General features: G+C 38.1%; 1 protein-coding gene across 1 annotated transcript in view; it reads right to left on the reverse strand.

Moving 5' to 3' along the window:
* The window catches only part of fbn2b (fibrillin 2b), a 66,176-nt gene that overhangs the window by 29,781 nt on the left and 20,453 nt on the right, over positions 1 to 15,942 (reverse strand). Inside the window, exons 4-7 of the mRNA XM_042006764.1 lie at positions 14,703 to 14,798; positions 13,413 to 13,508; positions 6,054 to 6,251; positions 3,138 to 3,263 (exon numbers count right to left, since the gene is read on the reverse strand). Of these exons, the coding sequence (XP_041862698.1) occupies positions 3,138 to 3,263; positions 6,054 to 6,251; positions 13,413 to 13,508; positions 14,703 to 14,798 (516 nt within the window). The remainder of the gene's footprint in view (positions 1 to 3,137; positions 3,264 to 6,053; positions 6,252 to 13,412; positions 13,509 to 14,702; positions 14,799 to 15,942) is intronic.

Here is a 15,942-nt window from a genome sequence, read left to right on the forward strand (position 1 = left end):
TATTATCTCATTTATTTGTATAACACTTTTTCTTACAAACTTTTCTCCCCAAATGTGACTGCCTAATTTCTGTCTCTACTGTAGGTATAAAATACTAAAAGTAATAAATATCTGGCTTGATGCTGCTGTGAGGAAACAATATCATGGGAAACCATCCACACCAGGATACAGTCCACCCGTGTCTACAGAGGCTGCCGCCATAGCCAACACCCAGATAAGGGCAGGATGAGGTGTAAACAACAACCCTAAGGCTGTAGTACAGGACCCTAGCCACCCTGACAAGGGCAGTCACCATGGCAACATCCCCCAGACCAAGCAGGCAAAACACACAGCGTGGAAGATCCCCATGAGGAAAACATTGGAGTTAAAACAAAGATTAAATAACCATAAGAAACAATACAAACAACGAATATCAGCAATTCTAAAAATACGCATAAAGGACTTCATGAAATATTTTACTAAAAAAGTAATAAAATTGAATAAAATGAAAATAAAATAACACAAAATAAAATTATATAAAATAAATTAAAATCAAATACAATTCAGTTAAAAGCTAAGCTAAAAACATAGGTCGAGCCTCGTTTTAATAACATCGACAGCCTCTGCAGCCCTGAGGTTCTCTGGCAGGCTGTTCCACTGACGAGGTCTGTAATAATGGAAAGAGGCCTTGCCGTATGTTTTGGTCCTTACTCTAGAAACAACTAAAAGACCAGTACCAGAGGACCTCAGGGCCCACGAGGGCTCATAATAAGTCTGATAAATAAGAAGGTCCAAGACCATTGTGACATTTATAAACCAGTAAAAGAACCTTGAAATCAATCCTGAAACACACGGGGAGCCAATGCAGCAATTTTAAATCTGGTGTAATGTTAATAGAGCAGTTTACACATGTTGTTAATAGTGAGACTGTTTTGTTTATCTTTTATCCTGAATGTTGTAAATTAAAGAGGTTTCCCATTTCCCTTGTGAATGATATTTGTGTTTTAAATTAAGTGTATGAAACCCGATTCTTTACAGACTAGAAGTTGTTTGCTTTTGAAACTGTTAGCATTAAAGTGACTTGCACTATATGCTTATAGTAGCCTGGATTCACTCATATAAAAGGATGTTTTGTGATGATATTTGTGATGAAATTAATTAAATAAAATTAAATGAAAAATACTTTATTAATCCCAAAGGAATGTTGCAATCCAAAGGAAAAATGCAATTGTGATCAGACTGTCCATCCGGATGTGAGACATGAATGAATAATTGAATTAATGGACATTTTTGTGTACTTAAGTATACAAATGGACTGGAACACCTTGGGTCTGGAGAACCTGGGTTCAGGTCCCCAGGATGAGAACTAAAGTAAACCACTGTGGGCCCCTGAGCAAGGCCCTTAACCTCCAACTGCTCCTGGGTGCTGGAATAGTAGCTAGGGTGGGTTAAATGCAGAGAAAGAATTTCCCAGCTTGGATTAATAAAATAATATATAATATATATATATATATATATATATATATATATATATATATATACACACACACACAGTCTTAGGGATGTGTGTAGTAGTTGATCAGGCCTGTCTCTGCTATGTATGTGGCTACAGCATCCACACCCACATCTCATCAAGCAGACCTCAGCATCTTTCATTCTCTCCTTAACCGAGGTAGCATTCCCCAGCAAACCACAACTGAACTATGCTGAATTTAGAGAAGTCATCCATCTGATTTCCTTCCTAATTCACTTAGACATAAATCACCTCTTGCGTTGTCATGGCAATTGCTCCTCATGAATCTGTAAGTGGAAGCACTAGTTCCCAGCAAATATAAACAATTGTATTCTTCCAATATTATCTGCCCTGCTACAAGTGCATAAAACTCAAATTCAGATAATAATTTCATTTCTTCTGGCTGAAGCAGTTTAAGAGCTTTCTGTAATCCTCCCAGATGACTGAGAACACATCGGCCTCTGTCCAGCAGACACGACTCCTGCCTGGCTAAGTATCAGGCTGTTAAGTTTGGGCATTGTTTAAATTCCATCCAATCAACACACTGTAACGTGAGTCCACTCTGCTGAGTCTGCACACGTTTCCATGTGTATGTGCGTGTTGATGTGCACATGTCAAGCCTACTTTAACATTTTAAGCACCCGTGGAGATTTGTCAGACCGATTCCAGAAAACCCACACTCGTCATAAAATACACAGTACATGAATGTCTCACCATTAACTCGACAACATCTGAATATGTTCTTGTGTAAAGTTGATCTGTTATAAAATGCTTGGCTTCTTATTAAGATGTCACAAGAGTCTTAGCTTCAAAGTCTTTGGAAAAGATTAGTTTGGTAATAAATGAAATCAAGGTACTTTTTTTCCAAAAGGGGGCTGTATCATGGTAAATGGACTTATAGAGCGCTTTTCCATTCATTCACCCATTCACACACACGCTCATACCCCGATAGGCACATCGGGAGGCAGCTTGGGGTTAAGTATCTTGCCCAAGGACACTTCGGATCCACCAACATTCTGGTTGGAAGACGATTGCTCTTCCTCCTGAGCTACAGCCGCTCCAGGTGCATCCCAGCTGAAGGGGTTAGTTTGGTAGTATTTTGGTTGCTAGCTGGACATTAAAATAAAACCTGAGCTTTATAAAAGCTTTTGTCATTATGGTTTAATATAAATTAGTCAAGAGTAGTGATTAGAGATGATTCTCTGCACACCAAACTACGTCAGGCCTGGCAAATTTGTGAAACAGGTGGACTCTTTACATTTTCCTGATTCCGAAAGAAGATTTTAATTTTCTCTTAAAAAAAAAAAAAAAAAAGAACATCGCTTTCCATCCAGTTCTTTTATACATGAATGTTCTTAGTTTTTCTTTCTTGCATCTTCTACTGCTTCTTTCCTCTGAAAGTTTCTCTCCCCAAACAAAGTAGTTTAAGCCCAACTGATTCTTCTTTAATCCACCTTTTTAATATTCCCCTAGTCAATCATCATTCAGAAGTTTAGACGCCAATGCTCGTTTGTGGAAAACAAACGAGAGCCAACACGATTTCTTTACAGTGACCATAAAACTTTCAGTCAGGAATATCAAATTTATTTCAAAATTTTTAAAAGTGACTCAGCCGCCCAGCTGCTCCTGCTCTGATGAGACTCACCTTCACATTTATGGCTGGTCTCACTCTGGCGGTGGCCAGCAGGGCATTTACATTCATATGATCCCACAGTGTTGATGCAGTTGCCTCCCGAGCACAGACCTGGCACTGCCTGGCACTCATCCACATCTAAGAAAAAGAAGGGCAGACATAGAAATGGGTGAGAAGAGGCAAAAATGATTCCAGAGATACAGCATATTTTGCTTTTGATAAAATTAAAACCTAAAAAGAGCAAGTTAATAATAGTTCAAAGAAACTTTTGCAGTTCTGCTGCTTTAAGTCTTTTTTCACCACATGTAATGTAATTTGGCATTGGCTGTGATGTCTAAGACCATGCCCAGAAAAAACCTTCTTTAGCTCTTGATTCAACAGGAAATTACCTTTTTAAATGTAAGCTTTCCCCAGAATTCAGTCTGAGTCACATTTACCAGTATTGGGTAAAATTCAGTAGGTGCCTTCCAGTAAAAACTAGGGTTACTGTTTATGTTCACATGCTATGGGTTTATATTCACCTCCCCATCAGCAAATGATCAGGATCCAAGTATTGTGACTGAGCAGCTATGTTCACATAAATAAATAAACAAATAAATAAATAAATAAACAAACCAGCTGCATGCACGTGCACCCCACCACAATAATATATAAAACAGCCTGTTTCTAAACATCAACAACATTCATTTGCTGCTGATTGAAAAAGAATAAGTGTGGTTTAGACAAGAAGAACTCTGTATGTGAAAGGTTGAGAGAGAAAGAGAGCCAACATCCTGATGTGGAGCCTGCAGTGGAATCCTTACATTTGGATTCATGCTCATGTGTGCTTTGTACTTCTGCCAGAGAGACGTTGCTATCGGCTTTCTGGCAGTTAGATTTCCTTTGTGTGTGTGTGTGTGTGAAAGCATATGAGTGCTTCGTTAGAAAGAGGGAAAAAGGCAGAAACCGACATTCAGAGAACCAAAGAAAGCACAGATAGTAAAAAAGAAAGTCAGACAGGTGGTATGTGAGCCACATAGAGATTTATTGTGTTATGCTGGCAAACTTCTTGCATATGAGCAACCTGGCAGCTCTTACAAAAAGAAAGAAAGTTGAGGAGCTACATACAAATCAGTTACAGATTCCAGATGTGTGTGTGTGTGTTGTTTTTTTTTTTTTGTTTGTTTGTTTTGTTTTTTTTTCAATTTCCCTCATAAATAATGTATACATACTTATACATGAAGCTAGGTGGATTGCTCTATTACTGTATCATATGCAGGACTTTGTAATAACTTGAAAATCAAATGGCTATGCAATTATCAGTTGTATATACATAAACAACTGTTCACACACGTTGTCATGTTTCAGCTTCTAATTAGATTTTGGTTCAAGTTCATTCATATTTCATCTCTTACATATAGTTTAAATGCTCCAGCTTCCAATCAATATTAAAACAATCAATGTACAATAAATAAATGTATGTTGCCTCTATATCTCAATTTCGCTGGAACTTGTTTAAGTGACTTACTGAGAGAAACTCTTCACTCCAAAATACATATGTTCAAGCAGTTGATTTGGACTGGTCTGTGTGTGAACTTACACCATAACTACAGCCATGCAAAATGACGTTTTTTTTTACAATTTCCTGTCCTGTGTCACTTGATCTGCATAAACATACCTGCATAAACCATCTATCCCTGCAGAGGAGGGCTTGTTTGCTGCCACAAAACTACCTAACAAGCAAACATACAGAGAAAGAAAACTAATAGAAATAGCACTGAGCTACTGTGTAGATATCAGCTTGCAGAGAACCACAACATTTAGTTTTTATTTTTTTCACAGTGCAATAAATGTTAAGTTAACTTAATGTTAGCCTTGACGTGATAGAAATGCTGCCACACTGTTAAAATCAGTGCAACTATAAAACAGTCTTCCACTATGATGACATTTAGACATTATCCATTGCAGTTCGCTCGGGTGATGTCTGGTGTTTGTAAAAGGGGCTGGCTTGGTTCATTTAACAGGGGACATGACCTCCACATGTGTCATATGTTGATGCAAGCTCAAGCTTACTAGTTAGTCTAGTCAGGGCTATCGATTTTTGGACAGGCATGCAGAAAGTTAATTGTGTTTTGTCTGCAATGAATCTGTCAAAGAATAGGAAATTAAATACCTGAGGAAATGCTGTGTGTACACTTTATAGGTGTTTTTTAAATTTATTTTGAAGGGGGTGCTCCAGTGATTTAGATGAACCCTTTGGCAAGATTTGGGAGGGTAACATGGAAAAATGAGGGACGTCATTACAAAAATGCACTCAGTGCACCTTTTATGTCTGGATGATCCTCCATGCCTGGTACATACCATCCTCACTCTGTAATTCTGGATTTTTGTTTAAACATTGGGGTCTTCAAGCCAAAACCATGATTAGAGAAATGAAGTGAGGTCACTCTTTCTTTATAATACTGTTTTTATTGCTCAACTATTACTCCCAGTGGTTTATTTGGATGAATTTGAGCTATAAAGGAAGTAAAGAGCTCTTTTAACAGCGGGGGAAGGTTTATCCTTCAATGAGTCCTTTATTTATTATTAGATTAAAGGATACATCCTGTATGAACCATATGTGGTTTAATAAAAGGGAGATAAATTAGTATTAGAGAGGGAAAGATGTTACTGACTTAACACTAGTTTTTTTTTTTTTTTTTTCTGCGTTTGTATTTCCGGCTTACTGTGTGTACATTCAACATAGGTCTGTTAACACTAGTCTGAGGATGTTGTGCAGCAGGAATGTGAGCAGATGATGATGATGGATAAAGTGATGGTTAGAATGTTTACTGCTGTGGCTGTGTGCAGCTGTATATGCGTTATAACATACGCCCTTCATTACTGTTCACATGAAGTTAAAAGAAGATCACTCAGGTGTGTAAACTTGAAGAGAGTGAGAGATCTGACCTTGGCAGGCTCCAGTGCGGATGTTGGGGATGAAACCTCGTCTGCAGGGGTGAGGCTGAGCAGGACACTGCTCACAGGGATGGCCCCATGCTCGACCAATGGTCGCACAGCATAGGGTTTTGGTGCAGACGATTCCACTGAGCTGGCCCTGGCACATCTGGTTGTTCACCTGAGTGAAACACGGTCCAGTCCTGTAGTCTGTGGATGGAAAGAAACGTGGGTTCCTTGTTAGCTGATGAAAGATTTAGCATTTGACTTATTAAATGATTAAGCAGTAATTTGCTTCCTCTTGCTTTGTTTCCTAGTGTTAAATGAAACCAGATAAAGTCCATAAATGAGGAATTTTTTTTAATGGACTTGCACATTTTTCTGCCTGTGTCTTCTTTCTTCATTTCTTTTTTTGATTAAATCTTGGCTCACAAAGAAGGTCGCTTGTGAATCGGAGGTTCTTTAAGAAATTAAGCAAAACAAGATCCGATTGTGGCAGCATTACAGGTCATGTCTGGCATGTGATTTCAGACATCATCCTGTTGAGCCTGCTCAGATTAATCTGCAAAACACATTTAACACTGTTTCTTTCAGCAGGAGCATGGTGTTAGGATTAGAATGACCGCTATGTGTTTAGTCTTTGTGAAGAAAGCCTGCATGGCGGTGACCTCTGTGGTCTGTTTCTACTGACATGTCTGTGCAACCATTTTATAAAAGGTAAAAATAGGTAAATAACGGTAATCAATAACAATCACTAAGTGATTTTACCAAAAAAATAAATAAAAATTCTGTGTTGAGACAGATTTAAGGTTCTTTCTTTTGTATAACTGCATAAATGTTCAAATTCCTTCACACTCAAACAGATGCATCATATGAACATTGTGTGAGAATAAAGAGTCCTTAGCTCCAATGAGCAACTACCACCACTGTTACAGTGCTGCTTGCCAGTTACCAGTTGGAAATGGCATAATTTTGAAAAGTGGACTTCATAAATCAAACCCAGGGACTTCATGCTCAAGCCATTCCAGCAATATGACGTCCATCCTTTCAGTCTCATACAGCTTAATGATGGCTTACTTTGTGGGAGTACCCCTCATTAAGTTCTCTTCAGTGACACTGCCTTCATTTAAAGAAAAGACTAGACTTTTAGATTGTCACTGTGGAGATGAAAGGCCACTGCATGGTTGGCTAGCCAAGGTAGTGACAGCCTGCTTAACTCTAAAGGACATAATGAGATGGAAAGAAAGGATTCAGCGGTGGTGTCTGCTGGGAGGTGTTCTCTGGCCTTACTACCCTTATATTACCCGTATGCCCTTTTGCTATGTGAACGAGGGTCACTGAGAATTTGTCAAAGAGCAGAAAAAACAGAAAGAAAAAAGAGGAAGGGAGCAGAAAATAGGTCAAATGGAGCATACAGAGTGCAGGTTGGGTCTCAGGCCAATTCTCTTTCTTATCCATCTGTCTACATTTTTCTTTGCCCACTTCATATCCGTCTTTGACTCCCCTTTGATCTTCAGTGCTCATGTGATCTGATTGGCACCATGCAGAGCTTCATTATGCACCACATACCTGCATACACATTTGCACTCAAATACACACAAACACCAGATACACTGTGATACACTAAGTAAGGCTGTTGCTATTTCATTTATTCATTTTTGTCAAGTATCCAAAGTAAAGAATAGAATCAGCATAATCAGTGAAAACATCACGTCAGAAACTGAGCTGTCATAAAAATGTCATAAATAAACACCTAAACTTCTTGTGAACTGGTTTAAATTAATATAATTGTAATGATTTAAATTGTGATTCAATGTGAATTAAATAAATCATTTTATTCCCATTTAGATGTGATGTAGGAGATTGTTTGACAGTAAGAAAAGATACCAAATATAACAAGCTTTTTCCTTCAAAAGCAAACTGTTCATATGGACAATGAGGATGAAAAGTGAAAATAACAAGTAGTACAAAAAAATAAAAATACACCCTACATTGGCTCATGTACTCTTAATAAATGGACTTTCCCATGCTCCAACAATCCAGCCTCAGACAGCAGCCAAGTCCAGCAATGCATGCATGTGTGATAAATTAAATATATAAGCATACACATTCTTTCTCAAACACTGCCCCTTTCTTGGCTGTCTCCCATGTATGCACAAGAATGTACATACTTCTCTCTGTACATGCGCAGCATCTGTCCAACCCAAATATCAGAGCAGCAATCAAAGCCACCTTCAAATGCAACAAATAACCCAATCCTTAACTCTAAAGCCCACCTATCTCAAAGTCTCCTCTTCAAGCTAAATGACGACATGAACCCTATGCCTCCACATTTTTATGCATAAGAAAATACAGATTTCATGCATCAGTCCAGAGGTTTGTCTGTGTGTCAGAGCATAACAGTCTGCACATCTGTAGGTCATATATATAAACTTAATGGACAAGTGAAACCACAAGGACTGGCAGGTTGGGACAAGAGAGCAATCCAACATCCTGACTTGGTCCGGCTGACATCATTTGGAAGCAATTTTGTCTAATTACAGTTCAAATTGCTAAACAGATCAAAACATTCTGCTATCCAATATTTATTCCTTAGTTACAAAAAATATCTACTTAGTGACCTCTGACTCCTATGAAGATTTCTCTAACAGTCAGAACCTAAAAATGAGACCCAACTATCAGTTCTGAAAATTTGCCCACTTTTGTCAGACTTAATGGAGTCATGTCAATATTATAAGGAGTTAATAATGCTTATATTTTCTAAACAAAGGAACCTCTGACAAAAGTCTGAACAAACTGTAGTTGGTGAGAATCCAGACCACAGTTTGGCCTGGATCCGTCTAAATGAATTAGCCAGCTTGTCATTTCACAATTTTGAAAGGATTCAACCTTTACATAAGATACTTTTATGGTCAATAGACACAATGAGACAGCGATTTTAAGTGGAAAAAAAAATACAATCTCTCATCAAAATCTATTATTCTTTGCTCTAGAGAGAGTTGAATTAAAAAAGGATAACACAGTGTAGTGAGACTATATTTAATCCTGTCTGAGACTCTAACATTTTCCCATCCAGTGCATCCAGTTTTGGGATCATGGAGATGGGACTGGGCATTGACCTGAGCACAGGGAGGGAAAGAGATGGGAAAGGAAATGGCACATAGGAGGAAGGGGGGAAAAAAATCTCATTTCAGACTTATTTTGCTTTAGTATTTATAAAACTCCCACCAGGCAAACGTCTGGGATGATAAGAAACTAAAAATATGAGCATAAAACATGGAAACGAGGTTACTATCATTTATAAATACTTCCCTATGACAGGAGTTCAGCAGGTCAAATGAATAAGGAGAATAAATATACCATGTGTAAAGCCTCTGGGTGTGTGCATATGCGAGCATGCATGTGTTTTCAACCGGATGTCCTCTCCAGACTTTATACAGCTGCAAGATTTACTCTGAGCCTAAAACGTCATGCTGTTGCTCACCTGTTAAGACATTTTCGAATTATCCCATGTGTGTTCAAGTTGCTGTGCACATACTTAATGCATGTCTTGTGGAATATCTGATTGAACATTTTGTTTATGTCTGTGTTTCTTTGCTAAAGTGGATGCAAATAAATTATTCATATGTGCGGACTGGTTTGTTTGTTTGTATGTGTGTGTACAAGTGTGTGTATGTGCAAGATGTTTATCTCCATCCTGGCCAACAATAGTGTTCTCTGTTAAGTCTTATCACGCCATTATCAACAGGCTTCAGATTTTTCTTTTTTCTTTGGTTGTAATTGTTCCTCTAGGAGTCCTTTCTTCCACTCCAAAAGCAGTCACTCAAACATGACTAAATGCTTTACACAGTGCTAACACAAACACACACATTAGGGGAAATGACTGTGGGAGGAATGCAACTGGTAGATTGAAGATCTGAAAGGCTTTAGCCTCATGTTAAAGCTGATGCTTGTGAATGCAACTAAACAGATCACAGGGTTCAAACAAAACAGCTGAATACTTGCTTTAGGAGGCATTTTTGCACAGCAGTATTTGGATTAACTGACATGGCATCATACTGTAAACACTGCACTTCCTCTCTCATTGTTTCTATACATAAACTCATTGTACAGTCAAATCTATCTTCACATCTTCAGTTATTTTTGTCTGTTTTGGGTCACTTTTCCCAACACTTTGCAGCAGTAGAACAATAGACTGAATTGACTGCAAACGCCACCAAGCAGTCAGGCCAGTAGGCTCCAGTCTCCATCAACAACAGCCTCAGGAGACACAGTGAGAAAGTCTTTGTTGTTCTTTCTCAACTGGAAAAAGTAAGTCGGTCAGTTTACCATCAAGCTAGATGAAAGCTTCTATCACCATCCTGTGACACTACTCTAATCTATATCTGAATGAACCAGAACCTCTAAATCTAGCTAAAGTATGAGTGAACCCTTTCCTAATCTTTATGTAATGAGTCATCAAAATTTAGTTCCCCCATGAAAAGCAGACATTTAAAACAGCTTGGAAAATGAGACACTAAATAATGATAAGCCCATGACATAGTAATTTAATTCAAAACTTATAGTCATATGTGTCTGAATGAAGCTTTTGGCTTGTTATGTTGACACAGGCTAGAGTGTAAGACACACACTTTCAGGCATGTATTAAAGCACATTGCTGCATGATTTTAAAATCCTCTCAATATTTTTAGGGTACTTTTTTTGGGCTTATTACTTGTCTCATTGCAGTAGTCTCTGCATATGGAGTCATTAATACTGTATACTTACTGTAGATTAAATTTAGCAAAGCTACACAGTGGCTGGCATATGCCTGACTTGGAGTCTCACCCACTGTCACACAGCCATCCAGTCCAGCCATTCTCTCCAGAGTCAAAAGAGCAGAAATAGCACAACTTCCTACACTCTCAATAACCTTAAAATGCATGTGATGTCATTTATTGTTAGGATGCAAATTGTTCCCCTGCAATTTTCCCATGTGATTTACTCTGGACCGGACGAAAACTGGCCAGACATTGTACGTCTACAGAGACAGACTGGACTGTTCTGGAAAGAAATCCTGGAAATTATTTGACCACTCCCTTGTGTGTTGCATGTATAAAAATTGTGTGAAATTGTACCAGGTTTGATATCTGTGGTGGAAACGGTCAGTATGTTTCCCCTAAAATCACTTATGCTAGACTTTTAACTCAAGACTGCCACAGCTGATGGATCAAAACATCTACCAACACAACTAAACCCAGATTCATGAAGCTTACCATACATGCACATGCAGAAACAAAACACACATGTAGCTGACAAATAATGACAACCCAGTGATGGCAGAGATGGTGGAAAATATTTTAATGTGAAAGGGAATTCCAACTCTAATTCCTGCTGAATCATCAGGCGTCACACAATTACACATGAATGCACGTGCACATACTTTTTATACACTCAGAGGCTTGTGATGATTCTATCCACGCCCAGTTCACTCTCACCAGTTGACTTGCACTGCCTTTATAATCCCAGCTCCTCAGCAAGTCTTCTCACTGAATCATGCAGTAAACCTAATGACTTGTGGCGTCGGTAGCACAAACTCTAGAACCACAGTAAACAGCAAGATCAGAAAAGGATTCACCAGGAACCCTGCAGCCATTTCAGGCCAAACCCTTCATTATAGATTTCTGTATCACAACTTTGTGACTTCCAAAGGACAACGTAACTATCACTGTTTAAATGCTCATTTCCAACCTTTAAATTATTTCCATCATATGCTGGCAAGGTATCAACTTTATGTCTGTTACACAATTCCTTAATATAAAGCTAGCCAAACACCTCTCTTCCTCTAAAAGATACCTGGCCCAGCAAGCCCACGGATATATAGATTTATATGGATTTCCCGCATGACTACCTAAAAGTTCTTTGGTTATCCCACTCCTCCAACATGAGGACTGTTTGTACTCCCTTCCTTCAAGCTTTGTGTACACAGCTGGGGAGTCCATTTTCATTTTCACCCAATTCCTTCTCAGCACCCTCCCCCCTTGTCTCTGCTTCTCTACCTTGTTCCACTTCTCATCAGGAAATGTCCACAACCAGTCCACAAAGAAACTATTTTGTCAGTCCTGTGGGGATGTTGCATGGATTGGGGAGGTATTTATTGCTAGATGTTTTTAAGGCTCCCTCAGACTAACTCAGCCCTTAAAATGTTGTTTTTCCCAAGAAAACAAGACCCAAGAGTTTTGAAAGAGATGAGGAATGAGAATGAGGCTAACAAATTTACAGAGTTTGATTAAGTGGTTGCTAAAGTTAAGTAAATGGTGATAAAAGGAGCTGAAATAACAAAATACCAGTGAAGGGAAGACCAGTGTGTGAGAAGAAAGGGGACGGTATGTGGCTGTTTTTTTTTTTTTTACAAAGGCATATACACACATCTGTAGTAGAGTAGGGAGGGGGTACAGAAGAAAACCAGAGATAAATTGAGTGCAATTACAGGTTTACAGTCCGTGCCAGCATGGTGTAGGAAGAAACAGAGTACGGGAAGGTGGGAGGTTATGGGTCAGTGACAGGTAAGATGTGAGATGAAAAAGGTTCTTCCCGTTTTTCTAAGAACATGAACCATGGTGGAAAGAAATTGAACATGACCATCAATTGAGACATTTTTTTTCTTCTGCTACTCTATGACCTACTTCTTACACCCTGTCAACGCTTCCCACCACAGACTTACCTCAAAGCGCAGGAGATAAACACCCACTGTCTGTCTGAGTGTATGAAGTCATCCACAATTCTCAAGAGGCTGTATCAAGTGCACATCTGTTGATGGGAACATACTTCACAGCCACAAGGCAATCTCAAAGCCTTCCGGGATTGATATCTTTCTTAACAGAAGAGTAAATGTGTGGGTAGGGAGTCTATTGGTATAAGGAAGTGTCACACCACAATCTACCACCCCTCCAATCTGGTAACCATCTCAGTCTGGTATCCATCATGGCTACTCAGATGCAAGGTTGATTCTGTTTAGTTACATAATGTGGTTTCCTTTCATTAAAATGTGTAGCTTTTTCTTTTATTTTGCATTGTTACTTTAATTTTACTCAGGTTTTATTATCACATTATACTATACATAGTCAGAAAGGCAGTCAGTTGGTCACATGGATAGTTGGTCTGTTTACCTACTCATTTTCTTGCTGGTCTCCACTAAATCAATAATGATAATGATAGGCAGAGAATGAGCAGCATTGTTGGCTAGTAAAACAGTTTCATAGGACTGAATGCCAGAAGCACACAAATAAGAACTTTGTTGTTCTCTTATAGTCCAAAGCAGGAAATGAGGTAGTATCAGAGGGCAAAATTATAACACACAGTTTAAACATAAGAACGATGATGGGCTCTCACCTCTCTCACACTGCGGACCAGTAAAACCGTAGACACAGGCACATCTGTTGGGCCCGATGCAGCGCCCACCGTTCTGGCAGCCATTCTCACACACAGCTAACAGACAATGGAAAGAAAAGAAGTTATGCTGTTCATATTTTTCACAGACAAAGAACATTTAAAAAAAAGGTTCATAGCACATTCTCTATTGCTTGACAAAACACTATGACGTGTTTCATTTTAAGATTTTAAACTGCTTGAAAATAAAAGAGCTGATCCGAATTTTCTGCTTTTTGATATAAAATATATCCTTAAATATCATCAGATTTTCACACAAGTCTTAACTGTAGATAAAGAAAACTCAGTCAAAACAAATGAAAGAAAAACACTAGAACTGGTCATCAGTATCCTGAGGGGATGTAATTAGGATTACATATTAATAGTTCATTTTAAGTTGAGTGTTTTCTGTCAGTGGGAATCAAATGAAAGTCTTTGCCATGTTTTATGTAAGCAATGGGGGTCTAAAATTCTGATCTCTATAACTCACATTTGCGGAAGTGAATCATAGCACACACAAAAGAAATGTCTAAGAACCTCAGGAAAAGAGTTATGGGTGCTTATCAAGAGTCACAGGCTATAAAAATCAAGAAGAGTCATTTGGGCAACCAGATGTTTCTGTGGATGGATTAGATTAAAATAGTTTATATAGTATGGTGTAAATGAGAAGAGAATATTTAAAAAATAAAAATCTTATTGAAAATGTTATTATAATCTTAGAAAAATCTGTGTATCATGGTGGTGTTAGCATAATAATCTAAGTCTTGTTTAATTTCAGGCCTAAAATCTCGGGCATCTTTTCAAGAGAAAATGGAACAAGTTGGCCTGCCAAATTATGTTTAAAAGGATTAATATAAATATTTCTGAATGGCAAAGTCAGCCTTTTTTGTGAGCCCTTTGTGACCTTACAAATAACTGGTTTAAATATCTTCAGCCTGATTTATATATTTCATGTTTACCTATGAGATCCAAGTTCTTCAAAGGTCTAAAATATGCAGAAGGAATTTATCCTGTTTTGCTTTGTTTTATTTATTATTATTATTGTTATTATTATTATTATTATTATTATTATTATTATTATTATTATTATTATTATTATTATTATTAATATTATTATTTTATTATTATTATTGTGACTATACTGAAGATGTTTAATTAATATAATCCCAGTGTGCAGTCTAGCAGGTGGCATATGCACCATCCCCACACACATTTACACCCAGGTTTGATGACTCTGGAGTAGGCTCCACTCACGCTGTCCACAGTGGTTGCCCGTGTATCCCTTGGGGCAGGAGCAGGAGTCCTCTGAGCAGCTGCCTCCATTCATACACCTGACGTTACAGGACTGAACTGTAAGAGAGAGGAGAGGTTATTCATTCAAAAGTCACATTAGCTGTCCTTGTCCATAAACAAAACTTTAACGAATTTTATACTTCTTTAGGATTTGTTTTTTTTTCTTCTTTTTTCTTTTTTTGTATTTCTTGTCAAAGACAAATTTATTTGTACAGCACATTTCATGTTCAAGACAATTCAAAGTGCTTTACACAAAACATTAAACCTTAAAGCAAGATTTAAAAAGATAAAATTAATAACATAAAAACAGAAAGAAAGAAAAAAAAGCTCAGATAAAGAGATAAAGCTAAGATATCAGTGTAAAAGAACCAGATGCAGATCTGGACTTCTAAATAAAAACTAGTGAAATGCAGCAGAGAACAGGTGGGTCTTCAACCTTGATTTAAATAAACTGAGTGTTTCAGCTGATCTGAGGCTTTCTGGGAGTTTGTTCCAGACATGTGGAGCATAGAAGCTGAATGCAGCTTCTCCATGTCTGGTTTTGACTCTGGGAACCGATAAGAAACATGATCCAGATGACCTGAGGGTTCTGGTAGGTTCATACTGGGTCAAGAAGTCACTGATGTATTTGGTCCTAAACCATTCAGAGCTTTATAGACCAGCAGCAGAACTTTAAAGTCACTTCTCTGGCAAAAAAGGGAGCCAGTGTACAGACCTCAGAGCTGGACTGATGTGATCCAGTTTCTTGGATTTAGTGAGGACTAGGAGCAGCGTATCACAGTGATCAAGCAGAACAGGGGTCAACAGATTTATCCTACTACATTCTGGTCAGTCAGGAATTTGGTGAATGAAAAGGAAACTGTAAAGAAATTTGAATAAATGGTAGGAAGAAATTTTAGTAATGACACAATCCAAATTTGACAATTTGACATTCTCAAACATAGAAGAACACCTTTACAAAGGTCTTCTGGGCAGAGAGGTTTCTTTCTGTAGAACCAGCATGAGAGAAGTGAAGACATTTACCATATAGTGCTGGATGTCAGAGAGCTGCATCTTCCCTTTTTTCTTTTAAAGTAGCTCAGAAGGATATTCTATTATCCTTTTGTCTCTTTGGGTTTTTCCTTTTCTTCCTGCTGCCATTTTCCCTTTATCCTCTGTGGTGTCACGCTCTTCTGTCTCTATCTTAATCGCTCAACTTCAA

This window comes from Melanotaenia boesemani, chromosome 14, assembly GCF_017639745.1.
Source record: "Melanotaenia boesemani isolate fMelBoe1 chromosome 14, fMelBoe1.pri, whole genome shotgun sequence".
NCBI lineage: Eukaryota > Metazoa > Chordata > Actinopteri > Atheriniformes > Melanotaeniidae > Melanotaenia > Melanotaenia boesemani.